Source organism: Leptonychotes weddellii, chromosome 11, assembly GCF_054177405.1.
Source record: "Leptonychotes weddellii isolate Sample4059 chromosome 11, ASM5417740v2, whole genome shotgun sequence".
In the NCBI taxonomy this organism is placed as follows: Eukaryota; Metazoa; Chordata; class Mammalia; order Carnivora; family Phocidae; genus Leptonychotes; species Leptonychotes weddellii.
Window position 1 is genome coordinate 5,252,436 of NC_138379.1, and position 26,885 is coordinate 5,279,320.

Genomic DNA, 26,885 nt, shown 5'->3' on the forward strand with positions numbered 1-26,885 from the left:
ATGGGAAGAAACAAAATTTCTAACAAAAGACCTAAGGCTCATGTCAATTAAAACCAAAAACTCTAGGAAATATTTCCAGTTTTCCCTTTCTCTTACATGCCCACCTCCACAGAACAATCAAAGAAAAGTGGGAATATGGAGGCCTGCTACAGTACAAACTGCAGAACCCGTAAGAATGAGAAAATGTCTGTAATAGAAAGGTCCTTAGTAGACAAAGGGTTTGAAAAGAGCTGGAAAGCTTCTAACCAAAATGGAAATGAAAATGAGGGCATACATGCAGGGCTAGAGGTACTGGGCTTTTCTATCCACTGTGAGGTCAGAAAACGAAAGTCTAACTACTGGCTGGCTGAACTGTCTACTGAAATTATGAATTAGCTCTTCCTCTCGCAACCGAGCGAGTGGCCACCATTTCCGGAAAACTGGGCCTTATAATAGCTACGTTTTCGGGTTTCCTTTGGAAGAAGTGAACCGGAGACCCGGGCCAGAGAGCAAGGCATGAGGAGAGTACACAGGACTGGGGAACGCCTCTCCCGAGGTGCCATCCTAACGAGCTCCTGCAGAATGGGGAAATGCGTGGCCAGAGAACGGGGCTTCAGACTCATCAGCCAGACAACAATGTCTCAGGGCCCAAGAAATTCTCGAAAAGGGCTTCAATTTTCCTGAGTCTAAGGAAAATGCGGTTATCTATATGGAAACCTCAAGGCAGGAAACCGAGCCAAGTCGGGTGGAAGGCAAGGTGGGGAGAAAGGGTATTCTCGGGGGAGGTCGTGGGGGAAGGGCTGCTTCAGGCTTACCGCGCAATGCCCAGCACCGAGGTCGGCTCTCAGAGACGGGTGCGCAGGCCAATACCCCACTACGATACCTCTGAAGCCCAAAGGAGTGAGGTAAGATTTAACAGGGCAAAAAAAAGACAGCCGAGGGGCTTGGAGTCTCTCACCCGCACGGAAATCAGCAGGGGCTCTTCCTCGCGGCGCAGACGCTTCTGACAAAACGCTAAAATGGCGGCGGCCGCAGCAGTGACTCTGGGTAGAAGGGGAGGTGAGTGTACCACCGGATTGGCTGCTCAGTTAAGTTAAAGGCAGGCGTTCCCACAGATCCTCTTCCTGATTGGTTATCACCAACGCCAATTACCTGAGAGGCCGGGAAGAGGTGGAAACGTCAGTAACCCCGGAGCTTTTATGCGAATGCCAATGAGCGCCTACCTCGCGAAGCCGAAGTCACTGATTGGGCAAGAGGTCGGCGTGAGGGAGGAACTACAAACGTGGGCTTCGCCGGCGGGGTGCGGCCCGCCATTAGGCGAAGCGAGCTAGGGCCCCGGTGTGGCGGTCTTTAGCTTCGTGGCGCCAACTTTGTGAAGCTTCCACGTTTTGCCACCGACACGTGCACATCCTGACAGCATCCCCCGCTCCATTTTGCCTTCTCCAAATTTCTCCTTCTACACTCCCAACCACCAACCCCTCGCAGCCAGGATGCTATACGATAGCTTAGACCCAAACGCCAGGAAGAAAAATAACGAAGCTTCCCCACCTGAAGAACCAACCTCCTCCTTTGCCCAAGAATCCACACCGTAGCCCTAGAAGTCCCGGAGCTCCCCTCGCATCAAAACTACTGTCATAGATGTTCAAAGGAATTCTGGAAACGGTTAATGGGCGCGGCTTCAATTAGGTTATAACGGCCCCGAAGTTGGCCCGGTTGGAGGCTGCGTTACTCAGGAGGCGCTGAGACCAGTTCCCGCGAGGAACCAGTCTCCCGGGGTGGGTCCAAGATGAAGAAACGGCTTCTCTGTGCGACCTTGGAGATTGAAAAGGCCCCCACCCCGCCCTGAGAAAAAACTGGAGCAGCGAAAGTTTTTTGTTTTATTTTATTGGGCGCCATCAGCCAGAGCTGTAGGTTTAAACTCCTAGAACCGACCTTAGAGGAGCCTAATCACATCCAGCTATAAACAAAATACAATCAAAATAGCATTCTCCAGAGCGTCCGGCTCCCTCATCACATTTTCTTTCTCATCCTTTGGCTTCTTCACATAATCCCATATTCTTTGAGCAAGCAATGACCCTTTGCGAGGCAGCTTTTGAAGAGAGAGTTAAAAGCGGGAGTGGGGAAAAGTGCTGGATGAAAGAACTTAAAAGCAGTGAGGTTATCTATGAGGAAAGGGATCATGAGTGAAGATGACATAACATACAACCGTCCAAAGTAGCCCCAGAAAGGGGGGTGGGGGCCATAAAAAGAAAGGAGTCAAAGTTGTGGAAATGAGTTTTAAAACCGGACATGACTCAGGAATCAAATGGTGGAAATCTGGTCAAGACTTACTCTAGGGTGGGAAGAGCAAAGGACCTAAAAACATCAAAATATTTACAGATGTGGTGGTCACTAATCGTGGTCCGTTTTCATTGTGGATTTTGATACTGAAACTCTGAGACTGAGTAAAGGCCATATAATCCATGATGAAGAAAATCAATTCCATGTTAGTCAGCTGTGTGTGTGTGCCCTTTTAAGGGGGCCAGCCATCAGATGAGGGTCACCACTCGATCTGCAGGGAAACGCATCTGGTATAGAAATTCTCTCAGCTCCTTTGTTTGATCTTCCAAATTTTGTGTGCCCCAACAGCCCTGGAGATAAACTTTCTCCCAAAATACCAAAGCAGATGAGATCCACTCACTCTATAAACTAAGAATCTCTCCAGGCCCAAAGGGGAGAGGACTGGGAATATAAATCTCAGGATCACAATCCATGCCAGTTTGCTGACCACAGCCTCCCCCCGCCCCGCCCCCAACACTCTCAATCTAATTAATTTACCTTCTGAAAGCCTTTAAGGTGGAGTAATAAGTCTCATTTTGCAAGCTCATCCAACTGAGTAAAGGCACATTAAATCATCACCTGATTCTTAAAACCCACTGCAAATGGAGAATTTTCAAACTCACCCTGGTTCTTGCCAGAATCTCCCAATCTCTTTAACAAACACCCACCCCACCCCCCCACACACACTATGCTCCACCCCCACACACCCCAAACCCCAACTATGCTCCAGTACACTGGCCTTTTTGTTCCAAGTTCATTCAGACTGGAATGTTCTTTCCCCAAGGTCCTTCAATGGCCAGCCCATCTAAAGACATCCCCCTACTCCAACCCTACCTTGGAACTCCATGCCATGACTTCATGTTATTTTTCCAAATACTTACCACCACTTGAAATCCTATTTGTTCATTCCATTTATTTCTCCTACCTCCCTCCTTCCCCCATCAAATACTTGTTCAAGGCAGGGACCTTTTCTTCTTCCCTACTCTATCCTCAATGTTAACTGCACCTGGAACATGGTAGACACTCAATTATTTGTTGACTAAGTTAACACAAGGGTGAATGAATGCAAGACTTAACTTCTTTTGGAAACCAAAAGGAGAAATACTTTGGATTTTCAGTCAGTATCAGCTTAAGACCATGGACCCTTAGTTCTAAAAACAAGAAGCACTTTTACCCTTATTACCCAGTACGCTTTCCAGTCTCCCTCAAACAGAAAAAGCAGGTGCCCAAAAGCCAGGGGGTAACCTATGCTACAGCTTTTGATCATCAGGATGACCAGCTTGACAAATGCTAAAAAAATGAAGCTTTAGGTAGAAAGATCTGTTTGTAGTTCAAGCATCTCCATACTAATGTTAACCTATCCAACTCTATTTTACTGAGTACTAAAGAAGCTTAATATTCATTCCTTAAAAACCATTAAGGTTTATAAATTAAAAACATCTGGTCCAAATCCTCTACCTTACCAACCCAACTATGCAAAACAATTGAATGCAGAGTTTTAAAAGCACCGTGTCCAGAACACTTTAGATGCCATTTGGGTGATTTTTAATTTGCTGATCAAGTTACCAAGCACCTAAAAGGTAAAGTGACTTGTTCAAAGTCATCTAGAAAGCTGATATCTGTCATAGCCAAGCATAAATATACATTATTCTCACTGCAGATCTTGAAAAGACAAAAGTGCCTGGAGCCTGGACTCTTGGAAGAGAAATAAGGGAAAAATCCAAACTTGGGGGACGGGGAGAAACACTGATGTCAGTGAAAACCATTCAAATGTGAATAAACAATCTATTACTTTCACACCCTTAGGGGTGAATATATGTAATTTATACATATTAATAACTCTGGCTCCTGTCCAGAAATGAGTTACTGGTTTAGTAAGAGCACAAATTAAAAACCAGTATTCTCCAGGGATGTCCAGACTGGCCTTCCTTGACTAGGCCAGTCAAGTAAGCTTCCTAAGCTTCCAATTCCACTGGCAGCTACACTCTCTTACCCTCCCCTTACTGTCTTTGCAGGTTTCCTACCCCATACCTTTCTTTTCCATACCCAAGGAGAATCCGATCTCAGGACACTGAAGTGTTGCCTGAGACTGGAAGTGACAAAAACTGGTGTGGTCCATGTCCTACTTCACTCCTAGGTACCACTCATTTAAAAAATCCAATGCTTCACTGTTATTCATATGTGCTGCACTCACTCACACCTACATCCAAAGTCCCTTGCTCAGATGTGTGCTCCACTAGGCCAACCAATCTCCCCAGAATGTTCTAACTCATGTCTGTGAGATAGCTAGCATTAAAGAGCAGTGGCTATTTATGAGGTCCTACACTTGACACATGTTCTCATTTGATCCTTCTACAGTATTATGATTACAAGCAAAGTCCTGGATAGTTAATTCAAAATACTGATTCAATCCCTTGATCTACTTTCCAACTATGTGATCTTAAGAAAAGTTATTTAACCTACAGCCTCAACTTCTCATTTATAAAAGAGGTTTAAAAATACTTAATGGCATTTGGATTACAATGAAGATCAAATGAAATTCCTGTAGGAAATGCACTTTTAACGGTGCTTAGCAAGTGTTCAATAAATGTTAGCTATTACCTTCATTTTATAGATGAAAAAACTGAGGCAGAGTTCCTGACATGTCCAAGATCACACAGCTAAGTGAAAGAAACATGATTCAAACTCAGGAAACCTGATTTTAGAGCCAACACCCTTAGTCATTCTCTCTGTGCCAAGTCAATTTTCCAACCAAACAAATCCCATTTCCAGAAAGTTTTAACTAGTGGAACTGCCTCTTCCTCATCTTCCACTACCCTAGTATTGTTTAACTGTAACTAGTTCATTGAGGTAGGTCCTTACTCCCCAGATTATAAATTCAAGGCCAGCACAAGGGCTCAGCTACTTGAACACTGTATTTCCAGTACTAGAGACACACAATATTCCAAATGATTTAGAGCTGTACTTGAAATAATTTTAAGAACTCCTTTTTTTTCTTGGAATACTCTAGATTCTACCCTTTATGATCTCTCTAAAGATAAATGTAAAACTTAGGTGAATATAAATTTTTCACCTGCTCATCTTTTTTTTTAAAGATTTTATTTATTTGAGAGAGCGAGAGCACAAGCAGGGGGGGTAAGGCAGAGAGAGAGGGAGAAGCAGACTCCCCGCTGAGCAGGGAGCCCGACGCAGGAGGCTTGATCCCAGGATCCTGGGATCACGACCTAAGCCGAAGGCAGACGCTTAATCGACTGAGCCACCCAGGCAGCCCTCACCTGCTCTCCATCTTATCTTCTCTATTACCCAACCTTCTATTATATACAGTCCATAAATCTAGGAAATTTATTTTCATTATGACCTCAGTCATCCCCTATTACGGTCAGCTTACTTGGCTTGATAGGACAAAATGACTGGAGAACCAACAGTCTATGCAAACACTGGTAGAACTTAGGTGATGGGCATGACTAGAAAAGCAGCCTACCCAGAGGCTGACCTCTCAGGGACAGTCCCATTACCTCCAGTACAAGGGATGGGGCCCCAGGCCTATCCCAGACAGAATTTGAAACAAAGTCCAAACCTCAGAAGAGAGCAGACTGACAAGGTTAGAAGCCTCTATGTGATGTTGTTCCAGGAATAAACCATCTTAAACTTCTCCAATGAAGGCCAAGTTGTAGAGGTAATAGATGCAGAGTGCAAAAATCTGAAGGACACTGGGAGCCCATATTCCCCACCTCTTACCCCGAAACACACATTAAATGTCTGTCCTCCCATTCACTCAACCCAACCATCTCCAAGTTACAGGACCCAGGAACTCAGAAATCCACTAAAAGCAAAGTATGAGGAGTGGGCTATAGGATTAACACAGGTGGCATAATTTAAATAAAAGAGGGAGAAGCGAATTTTAAAACAATCTGCAAGAAAGAAGAGAATGACAAATGTTTTAGCTTTGTAGTCTCTTCTACTTAAACAACGAAAAACCTAAGGGCTGAGACAGCAAGGGCATCAGGATCTGAAGATGACAGGCAGTTAGAGTGATCATCTAGGCCAGGTCACTCTGAAGAACTTGGGCTGCAATAAAGAACACTGGCCCCAAGAGCACATTAAACTGTTTTTCACAGGCACCCTGGGACTGGGGTAGTGGCAGAACCCTCACTGGAGAAAAAGGAAGACAGAAAGCCACATGACAAAGAAATATTACAAATACACAGGCCACAATCACAGCCCTGTAATCAACCAACCCTCTATTTTCCGGAATAATAACCAGAGCTAAGCTTGTTAGCTTGGCCCTCAGATCACCCCACCCTCCCTGCAGAAAAATAACAAGAAACCTATGAACTCCCCCTCCCAGTCCTGTAAAGAAATGAAAAGGAACAGCAAAGCACCTGGAGGCAAAGCAGTGAGCAGAAAGAGAAGCAAGGAAAAGAGCTATGGCCCCAGTAACCCCCTGAAATTACCCCAGTTAGCATCCACAAGAACTCATGGTTATAAAGATCATATACTTTTGCCCACTGGGCAGAGGGAAGAGAACATCTGGGGGCAAGCTACTCTGTCACAGGCAAATTCACAAGAAACCAGTGAGAGGCAGAAAAGAACCCACCTGAACTCCACTTGATTGACACACACAAGTCCCCAAAATCGCCTCACCCCAGCAGGCTCCCAAATTGAATCTCTAAAGCCTCCTTTCCAAAGGAACATCAATAGGTTCATCCCCAGCCAGTATTCTTCTATTCACTCGTTATTAGTAAGCCCAAGCCTCCATCTTGTCCCTGGCTGGAACTTTTTTTTTTTGCCAGGCCCTCTCAACAGCCCCTCTCCCCCTCACCCCAGCCCACCCATCCCAGAATAAAAGTATAAAAAGAATCTTCAATTCCTCACTCTAACCCAACATCCCTACTTGGGTTATGCTTGTACCTCACCCCCTTCCCAATCTGTGAGGATACCTTCAACTATAAACCCAGCAAGAACACATCTGGAAACCCTAACAAATGGAGACAGGGTAAGTGAGTCTCAGGGCACCAATGTGGCAGAAGTTGGCAGGACGCAGGAAGGACGCTCCATGGTGATGGTTCAACAGGCGGAATACCAGGTCTATGGCCAGATCCCCCATACCTGCTTCCGACTGTCCCTGCTCCTTTCTCTAACCACAGGGAAGTACCAGACACTGACATCACCCCTACCCCACCACTGGCTCCCTTCTGGGTCCCAGCTCCAGCACTCACTCAAGTCCACCCCCTCGAGGATCCACTAGACTTGTAAGCACCAAAGCAGCCCATTTCCTCACTTTTCACTTGAGAAGCCATACCCCAGAACCACCCTGCTGGAGCACAGGTTGTTTCTGAACTGGAGACAAGTTAGGGAAAAATGGGCAGTAAATTTACTGCATCTTGGTGTGATCAATTCAAGTTAAGGGCTGAGAAAAGTCCAAGCACTTGGTCTGGACTCTCCAGTCCTAAAGATGGCAGACTAGCAGGACGATGATGACCTAAATCCCTCTGGGCAGCAGGAAAATCACTAATTCCCACATTCAAACCCCTTTCCTTATCTGCCCTGGGTTCTCCAGCTGCCTTTCCTTTAGCTATCATGTCTTCCTGGATGTCAAACTGGCTCCTCTGAAACTGAGTGCAATCAAGACAATGACAACCAGGTTTCCAAACTGCAAATTGCCCCAAGTTTTATTTGTACTCCATACAAAAGGGAAAAAAAATCAAGGTTTTCTAACACCACCTACTTGGGGAGATGGGGATGTGGGACTGTGCCACTCAGCATCAGCTAGAACATCAGGGGGTCAGTAGGGATTTGGACATATACCAACCAACTGTCCCGACAGGAACTCAGTCTCAACACAGTCTATAGAGGGACAAAGTCAGGGTCCCCTGGACTGCTGGCACAGCTTGGCGCATAGGAAATGGTTAAGCTAACCCTTTCCTGGCCTCCCTCACATCTAAAAAGAAAAAGGCGCCGCCGACCTCAGCTGCAGGTTGCTTCCCCATCCAGACGACCTTAAATATCGCGCAGAAAAATAAAAGGGAGCCAGGAAAAAATAAAAACATAAAAGAAATTCCCATCCTGGGAGATGGGAGGCAGGGGAAAGGGGAAACCGCAGATCTAGAGCCAGTAGCAAGATTTGCTGCTGAGGCGAAGGAACAAAGTAGGTTACTGCCGAACACTCAAAAGGATCATCTCCTGGGGAAGGCCCACAGGGTAGAGGGGATGAAAAACCGCAAACAGGAGAGGTATGGGCCAGTGGTTATAACCTGGGTCTGCACCCTACCCCACCTTTCCTCTCCTTCCCTCCCTGTGGTGCCCCATCCCAGGACGGCCCTACATGCGGCGCTGGTAGCCAGAGTGCATCTGAGCTGCCCGCAGGTAATCATTATAGGAGCCCGAATAGCGTGCGTAATCGGAATGGGCATCGGGCAGGCGACGGTAATCCAGCGAGGACTTTGTCGGCGAGCGGCGGAACGAAAGCTGCGACTCTGATAAACGGCGGTAATCAGAGAGCTCGGCTAAACGCCGGTCGGAACCATACCTAGTCGAGAGAAGAAGACAGTTGGTGAATGAGACAATTGAGGGGAGGGCTCCAGGTGGGCATGGGGGAGATGCCAATGGGGATAGGGAGGGTGTGATCAGATTGGTCTCCAACAAACAAGATTTTGTCAGAAGGCTCATCACCCTATCCAGGGCAAGAAATCAAGCCTGGTTCAACTCAGTGGGAAACCAAGCCCACCACTGAAGCCCTCCCTTCTCAACTGGCCAAGGTGGATTTGGTCTACATTCCCAAACCACAAACAAACTATCCCCCCTGGGCCCTGCACAGAAAGACCTTGGTTGTTTATCAACAGAACGGCGGACAAAAGCAAGGTCCCCAACTTCCCAAGAGTGGACGCACCTCATACACCTTGCCTTCAGCCAGTGAGTGCTGAAGGGACTACTCTTTCAAACCCACCCCACCAAAGCCAGGACAACCACGTAACAGGCTTAAGGATCCTTGAGACGGTGGGAAAGGCTATGGGCCACAATCCTGCAGGCAGTAGCTCCAATGGCACTTGGGCTAGCCTAGACAGGTGACACTTATCCCAGCCTGACTAGCTGGTACCACCCCAGGCTGAGCACTAACGCTCCACCTGAACCCTGGTGACCAGAAGTTCACAGACATCAACCCCCTCGGCCTTTGGACATCCCACAGGAATAGAGGAGAGAAGACCAAGGGAGGGGCCAATGGCTCCACTTTCCCTCCCATGCCAACCTCAGCCCCTTGCCCTAAGCCCCAGCTGGGGGCAGAGGCGGGGGGGCATACAGTACCTTTTCGACATGGCGACAGCCTTTTTGTAGGGATCGTCGTAGCTGGCCCGGGGTGGGGAGAGGCGGGTACGCTCATAGGGCGGCGGGGTGCTGTTGGCGTTGGCAACGGCCCCCTGGGACATGGACAGGTAGGCTGCAGACGGCTGACCTGCCCCATCGTAGGCATTGCCCGGCTGGCCACGGTAGGAGGCAGCAGCCTGGGGATGCTGCTGGGCAGCATAGGAAGCAGCCAATGAGGCTGACGACTGAGTGCGGTACGGAGCTGCCAGGGTGGCAGAAGGCTGGGCCCCGTAGGCAGCTGCAGCGCCATAGGAGCCAGTGGCCGCAGCAGCTGACTGAGCCCCATAGGAGCCGGACAGGCCCATTGATGCTTGAGCCCCATAACTATTCAGCTGGGTCTGAACAACCGGCTGGGCCCCATAGGAGCCAGCCATTGGGGTAGTGGCTTGTGCAGCGTAGGCGGCTGGTTGGCTGGCATAGGCAGCAGCTGTAGCTGGCTGTGCCACATAGGCAGCCGGCTGGGAAGAGTAGGAAGCAGCCTGTTGTGCAGCATACGGGGCGGACTGGGCATTGTAAGAGGCCGAGGGCTGGGCATTGTAAGAAGCTGCCTGGGCCCCATAAGCTAGTGAGGAGGCTGCAGACTGGGCCCCATAGGAGGCTGCCTGGGCCCCATACGAGCCTAGGGAGGAAGCTGCTCCCTGGGTGTTGTAGGAAGAGGCAGCCGCGCGAACCCCATAGGAAGAGGCAGCCTGCGCGCCGTAAGACGATGGCTGGTTACCATAGGAGGCAAGGGAGGAACCCTGAGCCCCATAGGAGTTGAGCGAGGAAGCCGCAGCTGGCTGACCCCCGTAGGAGGAGAGGGCCGAGGCCGAGGGCTGGGCTCCACCATATGGGCCAAGCGAGGAAGCTGCGGCAGACTGGGAGCTAGGGCTAGCCAGCTGGCCCCTATATGGGGCCCCAAGGGAGACAGAGGGCTGAGCGCGGTAAGAGGCTGCCTGGGCGGTCATGGGCTGAGTCCGATAGCCGACACCCAAAGAGGCAGAAGGCTGGGCCCTGTAGGCAGCTCCCAGCGACACTGAGGGCTGGGCCCGGTAGGTGGCTGGCTGGGCCGTCAGAGGAGCCACATAGGAGGCTCGGGGAGGTGAACGGCGCAGGGGGCTGCGGTCGCGACCAAAGAAGGGTGGTGTGGGCTGACGGGCTTGCCCATCAAAGCCACCAGTGCTGTTGCCAAAAGCCTGCTGGTAGTCGAAGGTGGCAGAGAAGCCACCAGTTCCAGGGAATGCCGTATCCCCAGCCCCTGGTTTCTTGGTCTTGTCCCCAGACTGGATAGCCAGGCCGGGCCCCTTCTTCTGACCCTTGGTTGAGAGTTCCACGTTGATGCGCTTGCCCTTCACTTCTTTGCCGTTGAGCTGCGCGATGGCGGCTTTGGCATCTGCTTCCTTCTCCATGTGAACAAACGCGTAGTCTGATAAAGCAGCAGACAGAGGGTTAGCAATTAGGGGGGCAGGGCATGCTACCTGATGGGTCCCAAACTGGACACACAACAGCACCCAGCTGTTGCCAGCTACCTCCAGGCCTCCAAACCCTCCTCTCCAGGAGTATGTCATAAAACATGGCTCCCACATAACAAAGCTTCCAGACTGTCCCAAGCAGTCACCTTTCCCTATGGCCTTCTCCCCATTCTTCCCTTTCCCCCTGCTACCTTTCTGGCGAGAGAAGAAAGAACAAAGATGAACTAACACAGGAGAAAAATCTTTCCAGCTCCTCTAAGTGTAAACCACCAGCCAAAACACAGAAAGGGTTCCTGGATCACTCAATTATTTAGTGTTCTCTAACCCAAGTCACCAAACACTACTGCTCACCTTTGAAGCTTAACTCTGAAACACTAGAAATGACCACTATGTCTTAGCATGACCCATGTCTCAGCCCAGGGTCCAGTTAAAGCGGGAGAGCTAGACTGCAACGCACAGTTCTTTAAATTCCTCCAATGTGATCTCCCCTTTTCTCAGAGTACTTCCGTTTTCAAAGTATTTCCATGCACAGGCCTTCATTTGGGCCTCACAACAATCCTGTGAGGCAAGCAGAGCAAAGGATCATTATCTCCATTTTACAGGTGGGCAAACATGCTCAGAGAATTTATATGGCTTGCCCTAAATCAAAATCAGAGCCAGGAACAGAATCTCAGTTCTTCCGTGCCCCTTCACTATACCAGTCTATCCCTGAGAAGTCAATGTGTAAGGTAGGACCGTGTAACATGACTAGAAATTTTAAACTTAGAACAGGAAAAGCTGGAACCCATTTAGGCCAATGAGGTGTGGGAATGGAAATCAAGCCTCCTGGCTGAGTTCAGGCTCAAGCCCCCTCCCCCAGGCTCATATCCTCTACTTGTTCCTCTTCAAAGGACAGAAATATACCTTACCCCTTGCACGCCTGTTCACAGAGCGATTGTTTACAGGAAAGAGCTGGTTTCCTAGCTTCAAGGTGAGAAGCTGCAACTACTGCAGCTTGCAGTCTCTGCTAAGGAGGTTACCCTTGAGGTCCTCATTCAGGATCTGAATGAGCTGTGGTGGGATACAGACTTAAGACGCTGATCTCAATGTCCTACTCATCTACCACACAGAAGGAGACTATATTAGATTAGAAGGGGGAGGAGTGGGAAGAAATTCTTATTCATGTCCAAACTCACAAACCACAATGGTGCAAGCAGGGTATGAAAAACAATGACAAGATCATGCTCATGGGAAATAAGATCATGCACTTAAACCCATCTGAATCTGTGGCTACTTAGTACCAAGTACCAGGACCCCATCTCTCTCACATCAGTTTAGGAAATGAAGAACTACCTGAATGAAATCACTAAAATTCCATTCTTGAAGATAAGAAATCCTTTTAAAATAGCCTTGAAATAAGTATCCTCTAATTTCTAGAAATTTTCATACCGGGATGCCCTCTCTAGCTGTTCTGAGAGAGCAAGTCATTTTTCTCAATGTGAGGCAATGCCACCAACCTGCGTCTCTTACAAATGAAAATAAAAATATAATCAACAAGTCAGAAGTACGGTATAGCACAAGGAATCCTGAGTTAGGCACTTAAAAGCCTCAGTTACAGATCCTGATATACTGACTTGCCAAATCTGTCCTACCCACCTCAGAGTTAGGAGATTCAAATAAGAAAATAAAAGTGCCTTGCAAAATATAAATAGCTATATAATGATAAAGAATTATGATGATTATTTAAGCCTGATTATGATGATTATTTAACCATAGGCTTCTCTCCCTACAGAGTATTATCCTTCATTTGTAATAACAAAAAACAAGAGCTACCATACCGTTTGTATATGCAAACTTAGAACTGCCAGACATGACAAAAAAAAAACAAAATGAACCATCACAACTCTCAGTCCTCACACCCCCATGGTCAGAACCTGATTTCTTATCTACCAATTAAGGCAAAAGTGTTCCTTTTGGCTTAGCCACAGGGTACTAGAACTCTCCTATGGTCTCTCACCTCCACTTTGGGTAAAGGTAGCTAAAAATAGATATTGGTGGTCAGAGATCTCCTTAAAAGCAGAGGCTGGGCTGACCCTCCAGAGAATGCAATGGCAAACAGAAAATGGGAGCTTGTAGGCAGATTAAGGTAAATGGAAAAAAATCTCCAGGCACTATGAGAGAATATTAATGAATGGTATTATAGTCCTGGCTAACCTACCCACAGATTCCTGAGACTGTAACAAGCTAGGGAAAAACACCCAAAAACAAAAACTTCAAACAGTTTACAAGAGCAACAGGACATCCCACTGTCTACTCCCTATTTAGCTGGGTTTTGTTAAGAAACGGACCAAGTTGAAATTTGAAAACTGAGATTTCACATGTAAAATTCAATTGACCACCCAGATGAGTTATATCACTGCTTTTTATCACTGGTTTTTAAAAAAGCCATCAGACAGAATTATAACCAATTTACATCAAAAAGTTCCTAAGCCAGACGTTATAAAGAGAAGTGGGACTTGGGTTGTCCAGCTGATTCAATCACATCAGGGCTAACCCTATCACAGCCAGTAGCCAAACCAAGACCTAGCCCTATCAAAAATGCGCAGGAACCCACTTAATCCTAGGACGATGAAAAACCAGAAATCTAGAGAACTCCAGGAACCCAACTGCCTGAAGAGCTAGTTCAGTGGCTAGTAACCACTGAAAGAAATCCACTGCATTTAAAGGCACTAGCAAACAATGTTTTACACAGATCACCTATTGATCTGGTGGCATCACAATTCCTCTAGCATCAAAGTTAAGAGAATCCAGAAAAATGAATTTTCCTATCCTGAGAAGAGTAGAAATCTCTTAACTTTAAACTACAGATTTGTGTACAGGAGGGTAAAATGGCCACCTACAAAAAAAAAAATAGAGGAAACCGTTTCCTCTTCTGCCTTTCAGACCTCCCCTGAAGCCTAAATGGTTCCTAAAGCTGTCAGCAACTTACATACTTCATCTTTGAACACCCAACAGAACGTAACCCATGGACAGTAGTTACAATCCACTGTTGCTATGGAGATTTTTGCTCTATAAATCAAATCATATCTAAGCTTCAGGGGTAACCAAGCAACTGTTTTTCCTCTGTGAAATAAAACAGAACTGATGGTCCTGTGCAACCCCAAGCTTCTGTGCTTTTCAAAGACCTCACAGCCCAACACCAGAAGACTCGATCATCGAATGCCCATTCCCAACCCAAGAAATTAGTTTTTATAAAGCCAGAACCAGTCTCTTCTGCTACATTCCCAACTTAAAAACTTCACTTTCTTTTACCCGAGAGAGACAGAAAAGCCTCAGTGGAGAATATGATAGTCAAATCTTTCCCAGAACCTCTTACAGCAAAGTATATCAGGACCTCTGTTATGTACCATGGTAACTACAAATAAGAGCTAACCACTACTCCCTGATGCAGTTAACACATTTCTCCTAACTCAATGTTTACAAAAGGATAAAACAGACAAAACTTTCACTTTCTCACTAAGAGTGAGCCAGGAGTTCTATAAACCACATGCAGTGATCCACTTCACCCTCCCCACCACTGTCACTTGGTCTCAGTCCAGAGCGTATCCAGGCAAATTTTTGGTTTCTCTACCACCTGAAAGCAAGCTTCTTGACCAATGAGTTCCATGGAGACTGTCCCCTCAGATGCTAGTTTCTAGATTCCCAATCTAGTAGTCATCTTGCCTGAGAAGCACAAAAGAAACTTGGTAGATCAATTAAACACAAAACTCTCATAATGAGTCATGTACCCCCATCCACTTCCTGGCCAGATGCCCTTCCTACTCTAACTCTAAACAAAAGCAAAAATCAGTGCACCATACAGCCTGCCTTAGAGCACCCAGTAGGAAAGCCTGATTCCGGACATTCGTAGACTTGCATAACCTGAGTTGAGGGAAATAGAATGTGGTATTAATGCAGAGCAAGGAATTGCTCCTAGCAGTGGAGACTATGACCCTTTACACTCTCCGAGTTATAAAAAGGACAAAGAATGGCCCAAAAGATAAGCCTTTCCAGGAGAGCAAATGAAGTGTCTTGGTGGAAATAAGGACCTGCACTCATTTATTTCCTATCCCCAAAACTTTTCACACAGGGTAAGGGAAGGTATGAATCCAACACTAGGAGCAGGGCATCAGACGCTCCCCCAGGTTGCATGCTTCAAGATGGCAAAGCAAAGTTAACTCTGATCTGTTCCCAGAGGAAAAGAAACTGGCCACAACCACAAGGGCTATCCCACCAAACCTTGCCAACATAAAAGAAAAAGAACTTACAGGATAGAAACCTAGACTACAAAAGTCAACTGGGTCCCAAAAAGGAAGTCGGGCCTAAATTACAGTGATACATTTTTCTCGAAGGCAAACTAGGGATCTACCCTAAGGATTAGACTACTCCAGCAAAGACGAACAGCAAGTAACTCTGTTTTGCCAATGTTTAACGAAGACCTCTCACGCACCCCTCTCCATGTCCCCCTCAGCCACAGAGTATGCCCCCTCGCAAAATCACCGACCTTATAAAAGAACACTGCCCTAGGGCATGGGCTGGCAAGTAGAAGCTAAGGAAGAGGCCTTGATAAAACAAGCCTCCTTCCACATTCAAAAGGTCCGGGTTTCCAGTTTATAGATGTAAAATCGAGCCCAAAGAAAAAAACCCAAGTTTGAGGGACTTGGAAAACAGCGTTGCCACGCCTAACCCACCTAACAATATTCAAAGGCCAAAGTGATTCGGAAGGGGCCCCTTCTGTACCCACGAGTAACTACACCCATGAGTAGACCCATGCCACACAAAGCTGTAAGATCCCAGCCCGAGAAACGTCCAAGGGCCCCGTTACCTTCCGCTCGGGAGCATTCATCGGGAGGGAACACGAGGGTGGCCTTGGGGCGTCAGCCCCCACCTTTTCCCTCTTCCCTTGCTCTCTGACCGACGTCTGGAGAGAAAGTGGGGAAGTGGCGAAATCTTCCCCGCTCCATGATCCGGCTTGTGCCCGTCACTTCCCAATTTCCGCTCGGTGCCAGGCCCAGGAGACCAGTGGAAGGCGCGCCCCCGGTACACTCGCAAGTCTCTCAGGCGCGTCCCCGGCCCCGTAGCTCGGCTCACATTGGCCGCCGAACCCACCCAGAGCCGCTTCCTCCCATCTGGAGAATGGTGCTTGGACCGCAGGGGAGGAGGGTGGCTCTACCCAACGCTCCCCCAACACCTCAGGCCTCGCTCCCGCGGACTTCCCCACCCTCCCCAACCGCGCCGTGACCGACCCCCGGGAAAGGGGCGTGGCTAACAAGCAGAGTGCCCAGAGCGCGCCCGCGCCCCCGCCCCCGCGCGCCCCCGCGTTACCTTTCACCACGTCACACTCGATGACGCGTCCGCGGCGCTCGAAGAGGCTGCGCAATTCCTGGCTCGTGCACGCAGCCGACACATTGCCCACGAAAATCTTCCAAGTGTTAAGAGGCCGTGGGCGCGACATCTCCACCACGAGCGCGCGCCCCGGCCGCAGCTCGTGGCCGTGCAGGGCCTCGATGGCGCGCAGCGCGCCTGCGTTCTCGCGCATGTGCACGAAGGCGAACTGTTTCATGACGGCGCAGCTCATGACCGTGCCGTAGGGCGCGAAGAGGGCTGCTAGCTCCTCTGGCGTTGTATCCGCCCCATCGACGTTCCCCACGAATATCTTCATTTTGCCGCCGCAGCCGCCTTCCCGGAGAGCCGGGACCTCTCCTCCAGCGACAGGCGAGACGTCCGACCGGCCGGCAGTCCTCCCCAGGAATGGCTGGCGACCGAGAACCCCGCCGCGCAGGCGCTCTGACCTAGCCAATCGGGGCCGACATCCCGCGCGTCCTACATCCAATCAGAGAGGCTGAAAGAAGATGCGCTCAGGCGCAGCCAATCCCAGAGGGTCTGGAGCCCGCTCGTTGGCGGAGGGGGCGGGAAAGGGACGACGGCGCGCGACCAACCGCCACTGCCGGGGGGAGGGGGAAAGGAAGGGTTGGAGAAGGGGGAACGCGCGCGGGGAGCGTCGGCGGCGGAGAGGCCTAGTCGGTGAGACGGGGCCTCTAGCCCGGGTGGGGCCGGGATCGGCGGGCCGAAGGAAAAACTTTGTTCAGTCGGAAGTCAGAGCTCCTCCCATTATGGCAACCTAGGCCAAACCAGGAGGTGGCAGCGAGCGTGTCTACGAGAGGGTCAGGCCTGGCGGAAGAAATCAGGACAGCCGCCTTCAGTCAGCGAACTGCCGCCTCCAGGACTGTGCTGGGCTGTTTGAGGGGCCTGAGAGGCATCTGCCCCGGAGAGCCCTCGTGCTGTTAATTCATTCTTTGGAAACACATTCCCTGATGTTGCTGAAGTCGTGGCAGAAGATGGAGACTGAAAAGCGGAGTTTTGTCTCTGCCTTTATGGAATTTCCAAAAGAGGAATAATGAGATGTATCTCTCTTGTGTGCGTTTGAAGTTTTCCACAATAAAAAGTTTAATGAAACAATATTAGGTCAGAACAGTCCCCGAGGGAACAAAAGTTGAGCCTTAAAAAAAAAAAAATCAAAACCAATAGATGTATGTAAATAAAAATATTTTGCATGGCAGAAGACATCAAAAACATAAATACATGTGACAAACTCAGGAAAATATCTACCTACATGTTCATTCTACTAATTCTACTGAGCACCTACCAAACAGTTAGCACCAAGGATATAGCAGTGACAAAAATCCTGACCTTGGAATTTATACTATGGTGGAGAGAAACAGATAATAAACAAGTAAAACATACAGACTGTTAGACGGTATTAGGGGCGCCTGGGTGGATCATTTGGATGGGCGACCCACTCTTGATTTCAGCTCAGGTCTTGATCTCACGGTTGTGAGTTCCAGCTCAGCGTTGAGCTCTGTGCTGGGTGTGGAGCCTACTTTAAAAAAGCAAAAAGTGGGCGCCTGGGTGGCTCAGTCGTTAAGCGTCTGCCTTCGGCTCAGGTCATGATCCCGGGGTCTCGGGATCGAGTCCCACATCGGGCTCCCTGCTCGGCGGGAAGCCCGCTTCTCCCTCTCCCACTCCCCCTGCTTGTGTTCCTGCTCTTGCTGTCTCTCTCTGTCAAATAAATAAAATCTTTAAAAAAAAAATAAAATAAAATAAAAATAAAAAAGCAAAAAGTGAAAAAAAAAAAAAATGATGCTAAAGATTTGAAAGACAGAGCAAGCCATCCGAAGGGGAATCATTCCAGCCAGAAAGTACAAGTCAAAAAGTCCTGGGGCAAGACTATGTCTGCCTGTTCAAGGAATAGCAAAGTGCCAGTATGGCTGGAGACTAACGGAGTAAATAATAGAGCATGAGGATATAAGGGGAGGTTGTACCCAGTAAAATGACTGGTTTTCATTTTTTTTTTAAGTGTTTATTTTATTCAACAATTCTATACCTCACCAGGTATGCATCACAAGTGCACTCCTAAATTCCCATCACCTATTTAACCAATCCCCCACCCACCTCTCCTCTGGGTAACCACCAGTTTGTTCCCTATAGTTAAGAGTTTGTTTCTTGGGGGGCCTGGGTCGCTCAGTCAATTAAGCGTCCAACTCAATTTCAGCTCAGGTCATGATCTCAGGGTTGTGAGGTGGAGCCCCACATCAGGCTCAACACTAGGCGTGGAGCCTGCTTAAGATTCTGCCCCTCCCCACCTCCCTCTCTTTCTCCCTCTAAAAAAAAAAAGAGAGAGACAGAGTGTTTCTTGGTTTGTCTCTCTCTTTTTTCCCTTTGCTCCTTTGTTTTTTTCTTAAATTCAACATATGAGTAAAATCATATGGTATTTGTCTTCCTCGGACTGGCTTATTTTTCTTAGCATTATACTCTCTAGATCCACCTATGTTGTTGCAAATGGCAAGATTTCATTCTGAATAATATTCCATTTTATATATATATTATGTATATATGCTATAATAGCAAAGTGCCAGTATGGCTGGATGGATAGATGATAGATGATAGATAGATAGATCTATATATCTCACAGCTTCTTTATCCCTCATCAATCAATGGACACTCGGGCTTTGAGATGCCTCTAAGTCACCCAAGTGGAGATGCAATGAGCAATTAGATATGTGTGTGGAGTTCAAGGCAGAGGTCTGAGCTGAATATATAAATTTGGGAGTCTAAAGAGTTAATATCTGTACTGTACAAAGAACTACAAATTGATAAGAAAAAAAAGAGATAAATGGACCAAGGATATAAACTGGCCATTTTATAGGAGAGGAAGTGCAAGTGGCTAATAAGAAACTTCATTGGTAGCCAAGGAAATGCAGTTTCCTAAGAAAATGAGAACATTTTTCACCCTCGAATTTGAAAAAAATGGGAAAAAAAGATTTATATCTATTGCTGGTAAGGGTGTGAGAAAAGTACATGCATATTGCTGATGATAGTGTAAACTCTACATCCTTCTTGGGAACTTTTCTGGCAATATCAAAACTTTCAATGTGGTAATTCTTGAATATTTTTTTTTATTTATTTACTAGAGAGAGAGTGAGAGCAAGAGAGATCACAGAGGGAGAGGGAGAAGCAGACTCGCCACTGAGCAAGGAGCCCAACGTGGGGCTCAATCCCAGGACCTGGAGATCATGACCTGAGACAAAGGCAGACGCTTAACCGACTGAGCTACCCAGGCGCCCCAGTCAATGTGGTGATTCTTTAACATAGTAATCCTGCTTTGGAAATCTAGTCTACAAAAAAACTCATCAATAAGAATATTGGTATAAATTTATTGTAGCATTGTTTGTAGTAGCAAACAATGGAAGCAACCTGAATGTCTGTAAATAAGGGAATAAGGTATTGCCTTAAGATAGAATATTATGGGGATGCCTGGCTGGCTCAGTCAGTAGAGCATGCAACTCTTGATCTCGGGGTTGTGGGTTTGAGCCCTGTGTTGGGTGTAGAGATTACTTAAAAATAAAACCTTAAAAAAAGATGGAATATTATGTTGCTACTAAAAGTAGTTCAGTTTATTGACAAGGAAGGATGACCATAATTTAAGGGAGAAAAATACAATGTAATTGTATAATGTATAATGTTACATCTTTCTAAGCTATAGGGGGGAAAATCCTCCCTGTAGGTGCATATGTTTTTTCAGCAGAGAAATAACATTGGTTATGGATGAAATGGGTTTAATATTTTTTACACTTTTCTGTATCATTAGACTTTTAATTCTTCTTCTTTAAAACTTCTAATTCTTTTACAATTAAAAAAGTACCATTTTGATACCACTCTGGTATCTTTGCAAATCCTAACTGCTGGCAGTATTCCCAGCCTGGGTATCAGCAGGCCCCTGGCCACCCAAACAAGCACAGCCATTTTAAGGGTATTGTGGGGCAGTTCTATGTTTGTTCCTATAATGCTGGTAGGGTGTATCGTCAGAATACTGTGAAACAGAAATATAATGTAAAACCCATATGTGCTTTTAATTTTTCTGCTATCCACTTTCAAAAGAAAAAGAAACAAGCAAAATTAATTTTAACAATATATTTTAATCTAATATATCTAAAAAAACTATCATCATGTAATCAATATATAAAAATTATTAATATTTTACATTCTTTTCCTTGTACTAAGTCTGAAATTCATTGTGTATTGTACACCAACTGCACTTACATCTCAGTTTGGATTAGCTACATTTCAAGTATTGAGTAGCCACATGTGGCCAGTGTCTGCTGTTATTAGCTGCTACAGGTTGAGCCTTCCTCCTGAAATGGCCTTCAGATCCTGAAGAGACATCCTTTGGAGAAGCAGAACTTCAACATTGGTGATGTATCTGGGATTTTTTAAAATAGCCCACCATCAAGCTGGTGGTGATAACTGGAGCTAATTCGATATTCTTTCCATTATGCCAGGTCAAAGAGTTAGATCCTCATTCAAATCACAATTTGCCTTGTGAAAACTTGAGCAAGATTCTTCACATCTATGAGGATCATCTCCTTGCAAAATAACTGGCCTTCCTACAAGGATTTTTGTGTTTTGTTTTCTCTTTATTTCATTCATTCATTTATTCATCCATTCACTCATTCATTCAGTAGGCTCCACACCCAGCATGGAGCCCATACTGGGGCTTGAACTCACTACACTGAGATTAAGACCTGAGCTGAGGGCGCCTGGGTGGCTCAGTCGTTAAGCGTCTGCCTTCAGCTCAGGTCATGATCCCAGAGTCCTGGGATCGAGCCCCGCATCGGGCTCCCTGCTCCTCGGGAAGCCTGCTTCTCCCTCTCCCATTCCCCCTGCTTGTATTCCCTCTCTTGCCTCTCTTGCTGTGTCTCTCTCTGTCAAATAAATAAATAAAATCTTTAAAAAAAAAAAAAAAAAGACCTGAGCTGAGATCAAGACTCAGACACTTAACCAACTGAGCCACTCGGGTGCCCCTTGTTTTCTCTTTCAACAAGTTTTGTGTGTGTGTGCCGTAAAAATATACATGACATCAAATCTACCATTATAACTATTTTTTAAATATCTTATTTATTTATTTGACAGAGAGAGAAAGCACAAGCAGGGGAAGTGGCAGAGGGAGAGGGAGAAGCAGGCTCCCCACCCAAGCAGGGAGCCCAACATGGGGCTTGATCCCAGGACCCCTGGGATCATGACCTGAGCTGAAGGCAGATGCTTAACTAACTGAGTCACCCAGGTGCCCCCCATTATAACTACTTTTAAGGACAGAGTTCAGTGGCATAAAGTACATTCATTCACATCATTGTGGAACCACTGCCACACTCTATATCCAGAACTTTTTCATCTTTTCCAAGTGAAAATCTGTACCTATTATACTCTAATTCCCCATTCCCTTCTCCCCTCAGCCCCCAGCAACCACCATTCTCCTTCTGCCTGTATGAATGTGACTACCCTAAGTTCCTCATATAAGTGAAATCATACAAATATGTGTCCTTTTGTGACTGGCTTACTTCACTTAGCATAATGTCTTAAGATTCATCCATGCTATACCATATGTCAGAACCTCCTTCCTTTTTATTTTTTTTAATTTTTTTTAAAGATTTTATTTATTTGTCAGAGAGGTTGAGAGAGAGAGCAAAAGCACGGGGGAGTGGCAGGCAGAGGTAGGAGCAGGGAGTCCGATGTGGGACTCGATCCCAGGACCCTGGGATCATGACCTGAGCTGAAGGCAGCTGCCTAACTGACTGAGCCACCCAGGCGTCCCATAACTTCCTTCCTTTTTAAAGCTGAATACTGTTCCATTGTATGTATATACTACATTTTGTTTATCCATTCATCTGGCGGTGGACATTTAGGCTGCTTCCACCTTTTGGCTGCTGGGAATAATGCTGCTATGAAAACAGGTGTACAAGTATCTATTTAAGTCCCTGCTTTCACTTCTTTTGAGTATATACTCAGAAGTGAAATTGCTGCATTTTGTTTTTTAATTAAAGTATAATTTACATACAACAATCTCTCTTCTTTTATGTTCTTTGAGTTTTGACAACACATACAGTTGAGATAAAGACAGGTCCATCACCCTGAAGTTTTCTTATGCTGTTCCTTTACAGTCAACCTCCCCTCAAACCCTAGGCCCTGGAAAACAATGATCTGTTATCTTTCATTCTAGTTTTGTCTTTTCCAAAATGTTATACAAATGGTGTCATAGGGTATTTAGCTTTTTGAGTCTAGCTTCTTTCACTTAGCATAATGCATCTGATATTCATCAATGTCCTTGCCTATTTCAGTAGTTAGTTCCTTTTTATCAACGATTGACATTGTCTGGATGTACCACAGTTTGTTTTTCCATTCCCAAGTTGAAGGACATCTAGATTGCTTCCAATTTCTTTTTTTAAGATTTTATTTATTTATTTGACAGAGAGAGACACAGCGAGAGAGGGAACACAAGCAGGGGGAGCAGCAGAGGGAGAAGCAGGAGAGGCAGGAGAAGCCTGCTTGTGTTCTCTCTCTCTCTCAAATGAATAAATAAAATCTTTAAAAAAAATAAAAAGACATTTCTAGTAAAATAGTACATATCATATGAAATATTTATAGCAAAATACGTCTGCTGGTCAGCTATAAATGGAGACTGATACAGAGCTATTGCATTGGCAGCTCGGATCGTACTAACACCAGCACCACTCACAATATCATTCTCCAAAATGGTGAACAACTTGGTAATATTCTAAACCAAACAGAGAACAAGAGAAACCAGCGTATATTAAAACTGCACCAAAAATACTATGTTTATAAATACAATAATACATTAAATAAATTGGGTTCTAATTATAAACATGTTTTTCACCCATAAGGACATCTGGTAGGACACTTGAAAGTTGTGCAGGTTATGGAACAGTTCGTTCTTCATTGTGCCAGACTACCTTGCACACTGCAGGTTGGCCAGGGTCCCTAGCCTCCCCCCACTAAATGCCAGGAACCCCCCCCCCACACACACACACTCAGCATTGTCACAACCAGATAAATCTCCCTCACAAACTCTCAAAAGCCTCAAAAGAGCTAAGTTTGGGTAAAAATTCATTTCCTTAATAAAGCAATCTGATAGGAAAAGTCCTTATCTCTTTACAGTGACTAGAAGGAAATGTTAGAAATTCTGTCCTCCAGTGGAAGAAAGAGAGCCCAAGTTTACTTATGACATTTGCCTCAGTTAATTATATTAACAACCCAAAAGTTCTTTGGTTTAATAGATCATGGTAACAGGCCAAAGGTTTCAGGTCTTAATCCCTGGCATCTGGAAATGTTACCTTATTTGGAAAAGGGGTCTTTGCAGATTAAGTTAAGGATCTTGAGATGGGCAGATTATCCTGGATTATTTGAGTAGGCCCTAAATACAAGCACATGTATCCTTATAAGAGGGAAGCAGAGGGAGATTTGGCACAGATAAATAGAGGAGAAGGTGTTGGGAAGACAGAACAGAGAGAGAACTAATGATCTGGGCCTTGAAAATTGGAGTGGTGTGGCCACAAGCCAAGGAATGCCAGCCATCACCATAAATTGGAAGAGACAAGGAATATACAGTCTCTCTCTGGAGAGACTATGGCCCAACTGACACCCTGATTTCAGCTCAGTGATAGTAATTTTGAGCTTTTGACCTCAAGAACTGTGAGAGGACGAAGCTCTATTGTCTTAAGCCACCCAATTTGTGGTAATTTGCTACAGTAACCACAGGAAGCTGATAGTCATAAATTATATTTTCTTAACAACATGGATGAAGGAATTTTCACAGCATGGACGTACATGATGTTCCATAGATGTTCCTCCCTGATAAAGGGCAAGAGCTTTTCCCTTTTCATCTCCTTCCTTCCTGCTATCCACCTTGACCTTGTCATGTGTTAGCATGTGAGGAAGGGAGGATTGGCCATGCAACCAAAAAGGAGAGGGGTGCTAAGAGAAACCACAGTTCAGGATGATGTAGTGTTCTGACACCATGAGCCACTGGACCCACTCTGAAACTTCTAGTCTGCTTATCTTATGAGATAATTAAAATGTCTTTACTGCTCTGGTCACTACTAGTCAGAATTCTCATTACTTGCAGAATTCATCCTAATATAGGATTCAACAGCCAATATTAAGATTGCAAGTAAGAAATAACAATACAGTCATGTTACCTAAAAATATGGAAGTAAATCCCAGAAGAAATGGCCAAGGGAGTTAGACGAATGCCATTGCCTCTAGGAACTGGATTTCAGAAGAGATGAGACAAGGGGTGCTGTTTTCATCATAAACCCAGTAGCACTATTTGACTTTTTATGTTGTATGCACATATTATTTAGATAAAAATAAAACTAAAGGGTGCCTGGGTGGCTCAGCCCCTTAAGCGGCTGCCTTCGGCTTAGGTCATGATCTAAGAGTCCTGGGATCGAGCCCCGCATTGGGATCCCTGCTCAACAGGGAGCCTGCTTCTCCCTCTTCCTCTGCTGCTCCCCCTTCTTGTGCTTGATCTCTCTCAAATAAATAAAATCTTTAAATAAATAAAACTAAAAGTTAGGGGCGCCTGGGTGACTCAGTTGGTTAAGCATCTGCCTTCAGCTCGGGTGGTGATCCCAGGGTCCTGGGATCAAGCCCTGCATCAACCCTGCTCAGTGGGGAGCCTGCTTCTCCCTCTCCATCTGCTGCTTCCCCTGCTTGTGCTCTCTTGCTCTGTCAAACAAATAAATAAAATCGTAAAAAAAAAAAAACTAAACTAAACGTTAGGGGTGCCTGGATGGCTCAGTTGGTTAAGCATCCTACTCTTGATTTCGGTTCAGGTCAGGTCATGATCTCAGGGTTGTGAGATGGAGCCCCGTGTTGGCTCTGCACTGGGCATGGAGCCTGCTTAAGATTCTCTCTCTCGGGGCGCCTGGGTGGCTCAGTTGTTAAGTGTCTGCCTTCGGCTCAGGTCGTGATCCCAGGGTCCTGGGATCGAGCCCCGCGTCGGGCTCCCTGCTCGGCGGGGAGCCTGCTTCTCCCTCTGCCACTCCCCCTGCTTGTGTTTCCTCTCTCGCTGTGACTCTCTCTGTCAAATAAATAAATAAAATCTTTAAAAAAAAAAAAAAAGATTCTCTCTCTCTCCCTCTGCTTCTCCCCCCCTTCCTCTCTCTCTGTATAAAAAAAATAATAAAAATAAAATAAAATAAAATGTAAAGTACCTTTAGTGAAGGGATGCCTGGGTGGCTCAGTCAGTTAAGCATCTGACTTTGACTCAGGTCATGATCTCAGGGTCCTGGGATTAAGCCCCGCGACAGGCTCCCCCTCAGCAGGAAGTCTGCTTGTCCCTCTGCCCCTCCTTGCCAAACCACCCCCCGCTCTTACTCGCTCTTTCTCTCTCAAATGTATAAATAAAATCTTTAAAAAAACAAAGTACCTTTAGTGAATATAAAAGAAAATCTACAGGACACAATGGGCATTTGAAAAAAACTTTGAATTTTTTTTTTTTGAGAGAGAGAGAGGATGTGTGCCCATGCATGGGCGAGCAGTGGAGAGGTGAGGCAGAGGGAGAAGAGAGAGAATCTTTTTTTTTTTTTTTAAGATTTTATTTATTTATTTGACAGAGAGAGGCACAGCGAGAGAGGGAACACAAGCAGGGGGAGTGGGAGAGGGAGAAGCAGGCTTCCCGCCAAGCAGGGAGCCCAATGTGGGGCTCGATCCCAGGACCCTGAGATCATGACCTGAGCCTAAGGCAAACGCTGAACGACTGAGCCACCCAGGCGCCCCCTTTTTTTTTTTTAAGATTTTATTTATTTGACAGAGAGAAAGACAGCCAGAGAGGGAACACAAGCAGGGGGAGTGGGAGAGGGAGAAGCAGGCTCCCCACTGAGCAGGGCTCATGCAGGGCTTGATCCCAGGACCCTGGGATCACCACCTGAGCTGAAGGCAGACGCTTAACCAGCTGAGTCACCCAGGCGCCCCTAACTTTTAGTTTTATTTATTTAAAGATTTTATTTATTTATTTGAGAGAGAGAGATCAAGCACAAGAAGGGGGAGCAGCAGAGGAAGAGGGAGAAGCAGGCTCCCCATTGAGCAGGGAGCCCGATGCGGGGCTCTATCCCAGGACCCTGGGATCATGACCTGAGCCAAAGGCAGACGCCCAATGACTGAGCCACCCAGGCGCCCAGAGAAGAGAGAGAATCTTAAGCCGTCTCCACACCCAGCGTGGAGCCTGATGGGGGGGTGGGGGGGGTTCAATTTTACAACCCTGAGATCGTGACCCGAGCCAAAATCAAGCACCCAGGTGCCTCAAATTTAATTTTTAAAGTACTAAGTTTGTTATCAAATAAATTAACATTGGACATGTACATTTTGCTGACGTAAAAAGCACAGAAACAAAGAGATCAG

At 46.3% G+C, this 26,885-nt stretch overlaps 1 protein-coding gene across 5 annotated transcripts; it reads right to left on the bottom strand.

Annotated features, from left to right (window-relative positions):
• Positions 1–34: 34 nt before the first annotated feature.
• Positions 35–16,909, bottom strand: RBM14 (RNA binding motif protein 14). Of its 5 annotated transcripts, none has more exons than XM_081797723.1 (3): positions 16,455–16,905; positions 10,955–11,065; positions 58–1,131 (listed from the first exon to the last, which is right to left on the bottom strand). In XM_081797723.1, the coding sequence occupies exons 1-3, from the start codon at positions 16,789–16,791 to the stop codon at positions 1,115–1,117; spliced, it is 465 nt and encodes a 154-aa protein (XP_081653849.1). In that variant the 5' UTR covers positions 16,792–16,905; the 3' UTR covers positions 58–1,114. The 5 variants fall into 5 exon arrangements, with proteins under 5 accessions (XP_030874435.1, XP_081653849.1, XP_006747739.1 ...); XM_006747676.3 differs by lacking the exon at positions 58–1,131 and adding an exon at positions 7,944–8,827 and having other exon boundaries at positions 9,601–11,065; positions 16,455–16,906; XM_006747677.3 differs by lacking the exon at positions 58–1,131 and adding an exon at positions 7,944–8,827.
• Positions 16,910–26,885: the final 9,976 nt, after the last annotated feature.

What these genes read in the sequence shown, in the direction of transcription:
- RBM14 (XM_006747676.3), bottom strand. Translation starts at nt 16,791, where the DNA reads ATGAAGATATTCGTGGGGAACGTCGATGGGGCGGATACAACGCCAGAG. An exon ending in CGAGTGTGACGTGGTGAAAG is followed by an intron (nt 11,066 to 16,454) that starts GTAACGCGGGGG and finishes CTGCTTTATCAG; the next exon opens with ACTACGCGTTTGTTCACATG. An exon ending in GCTGTCGCCATGTCGAAAAG is followed by an intron (nt 8,828 to 9,600) that starts GTACTGTATGCC and finishes TCTCTCGACTAG; the next exon opens with GTATGGTTCCGACCGGCGTT.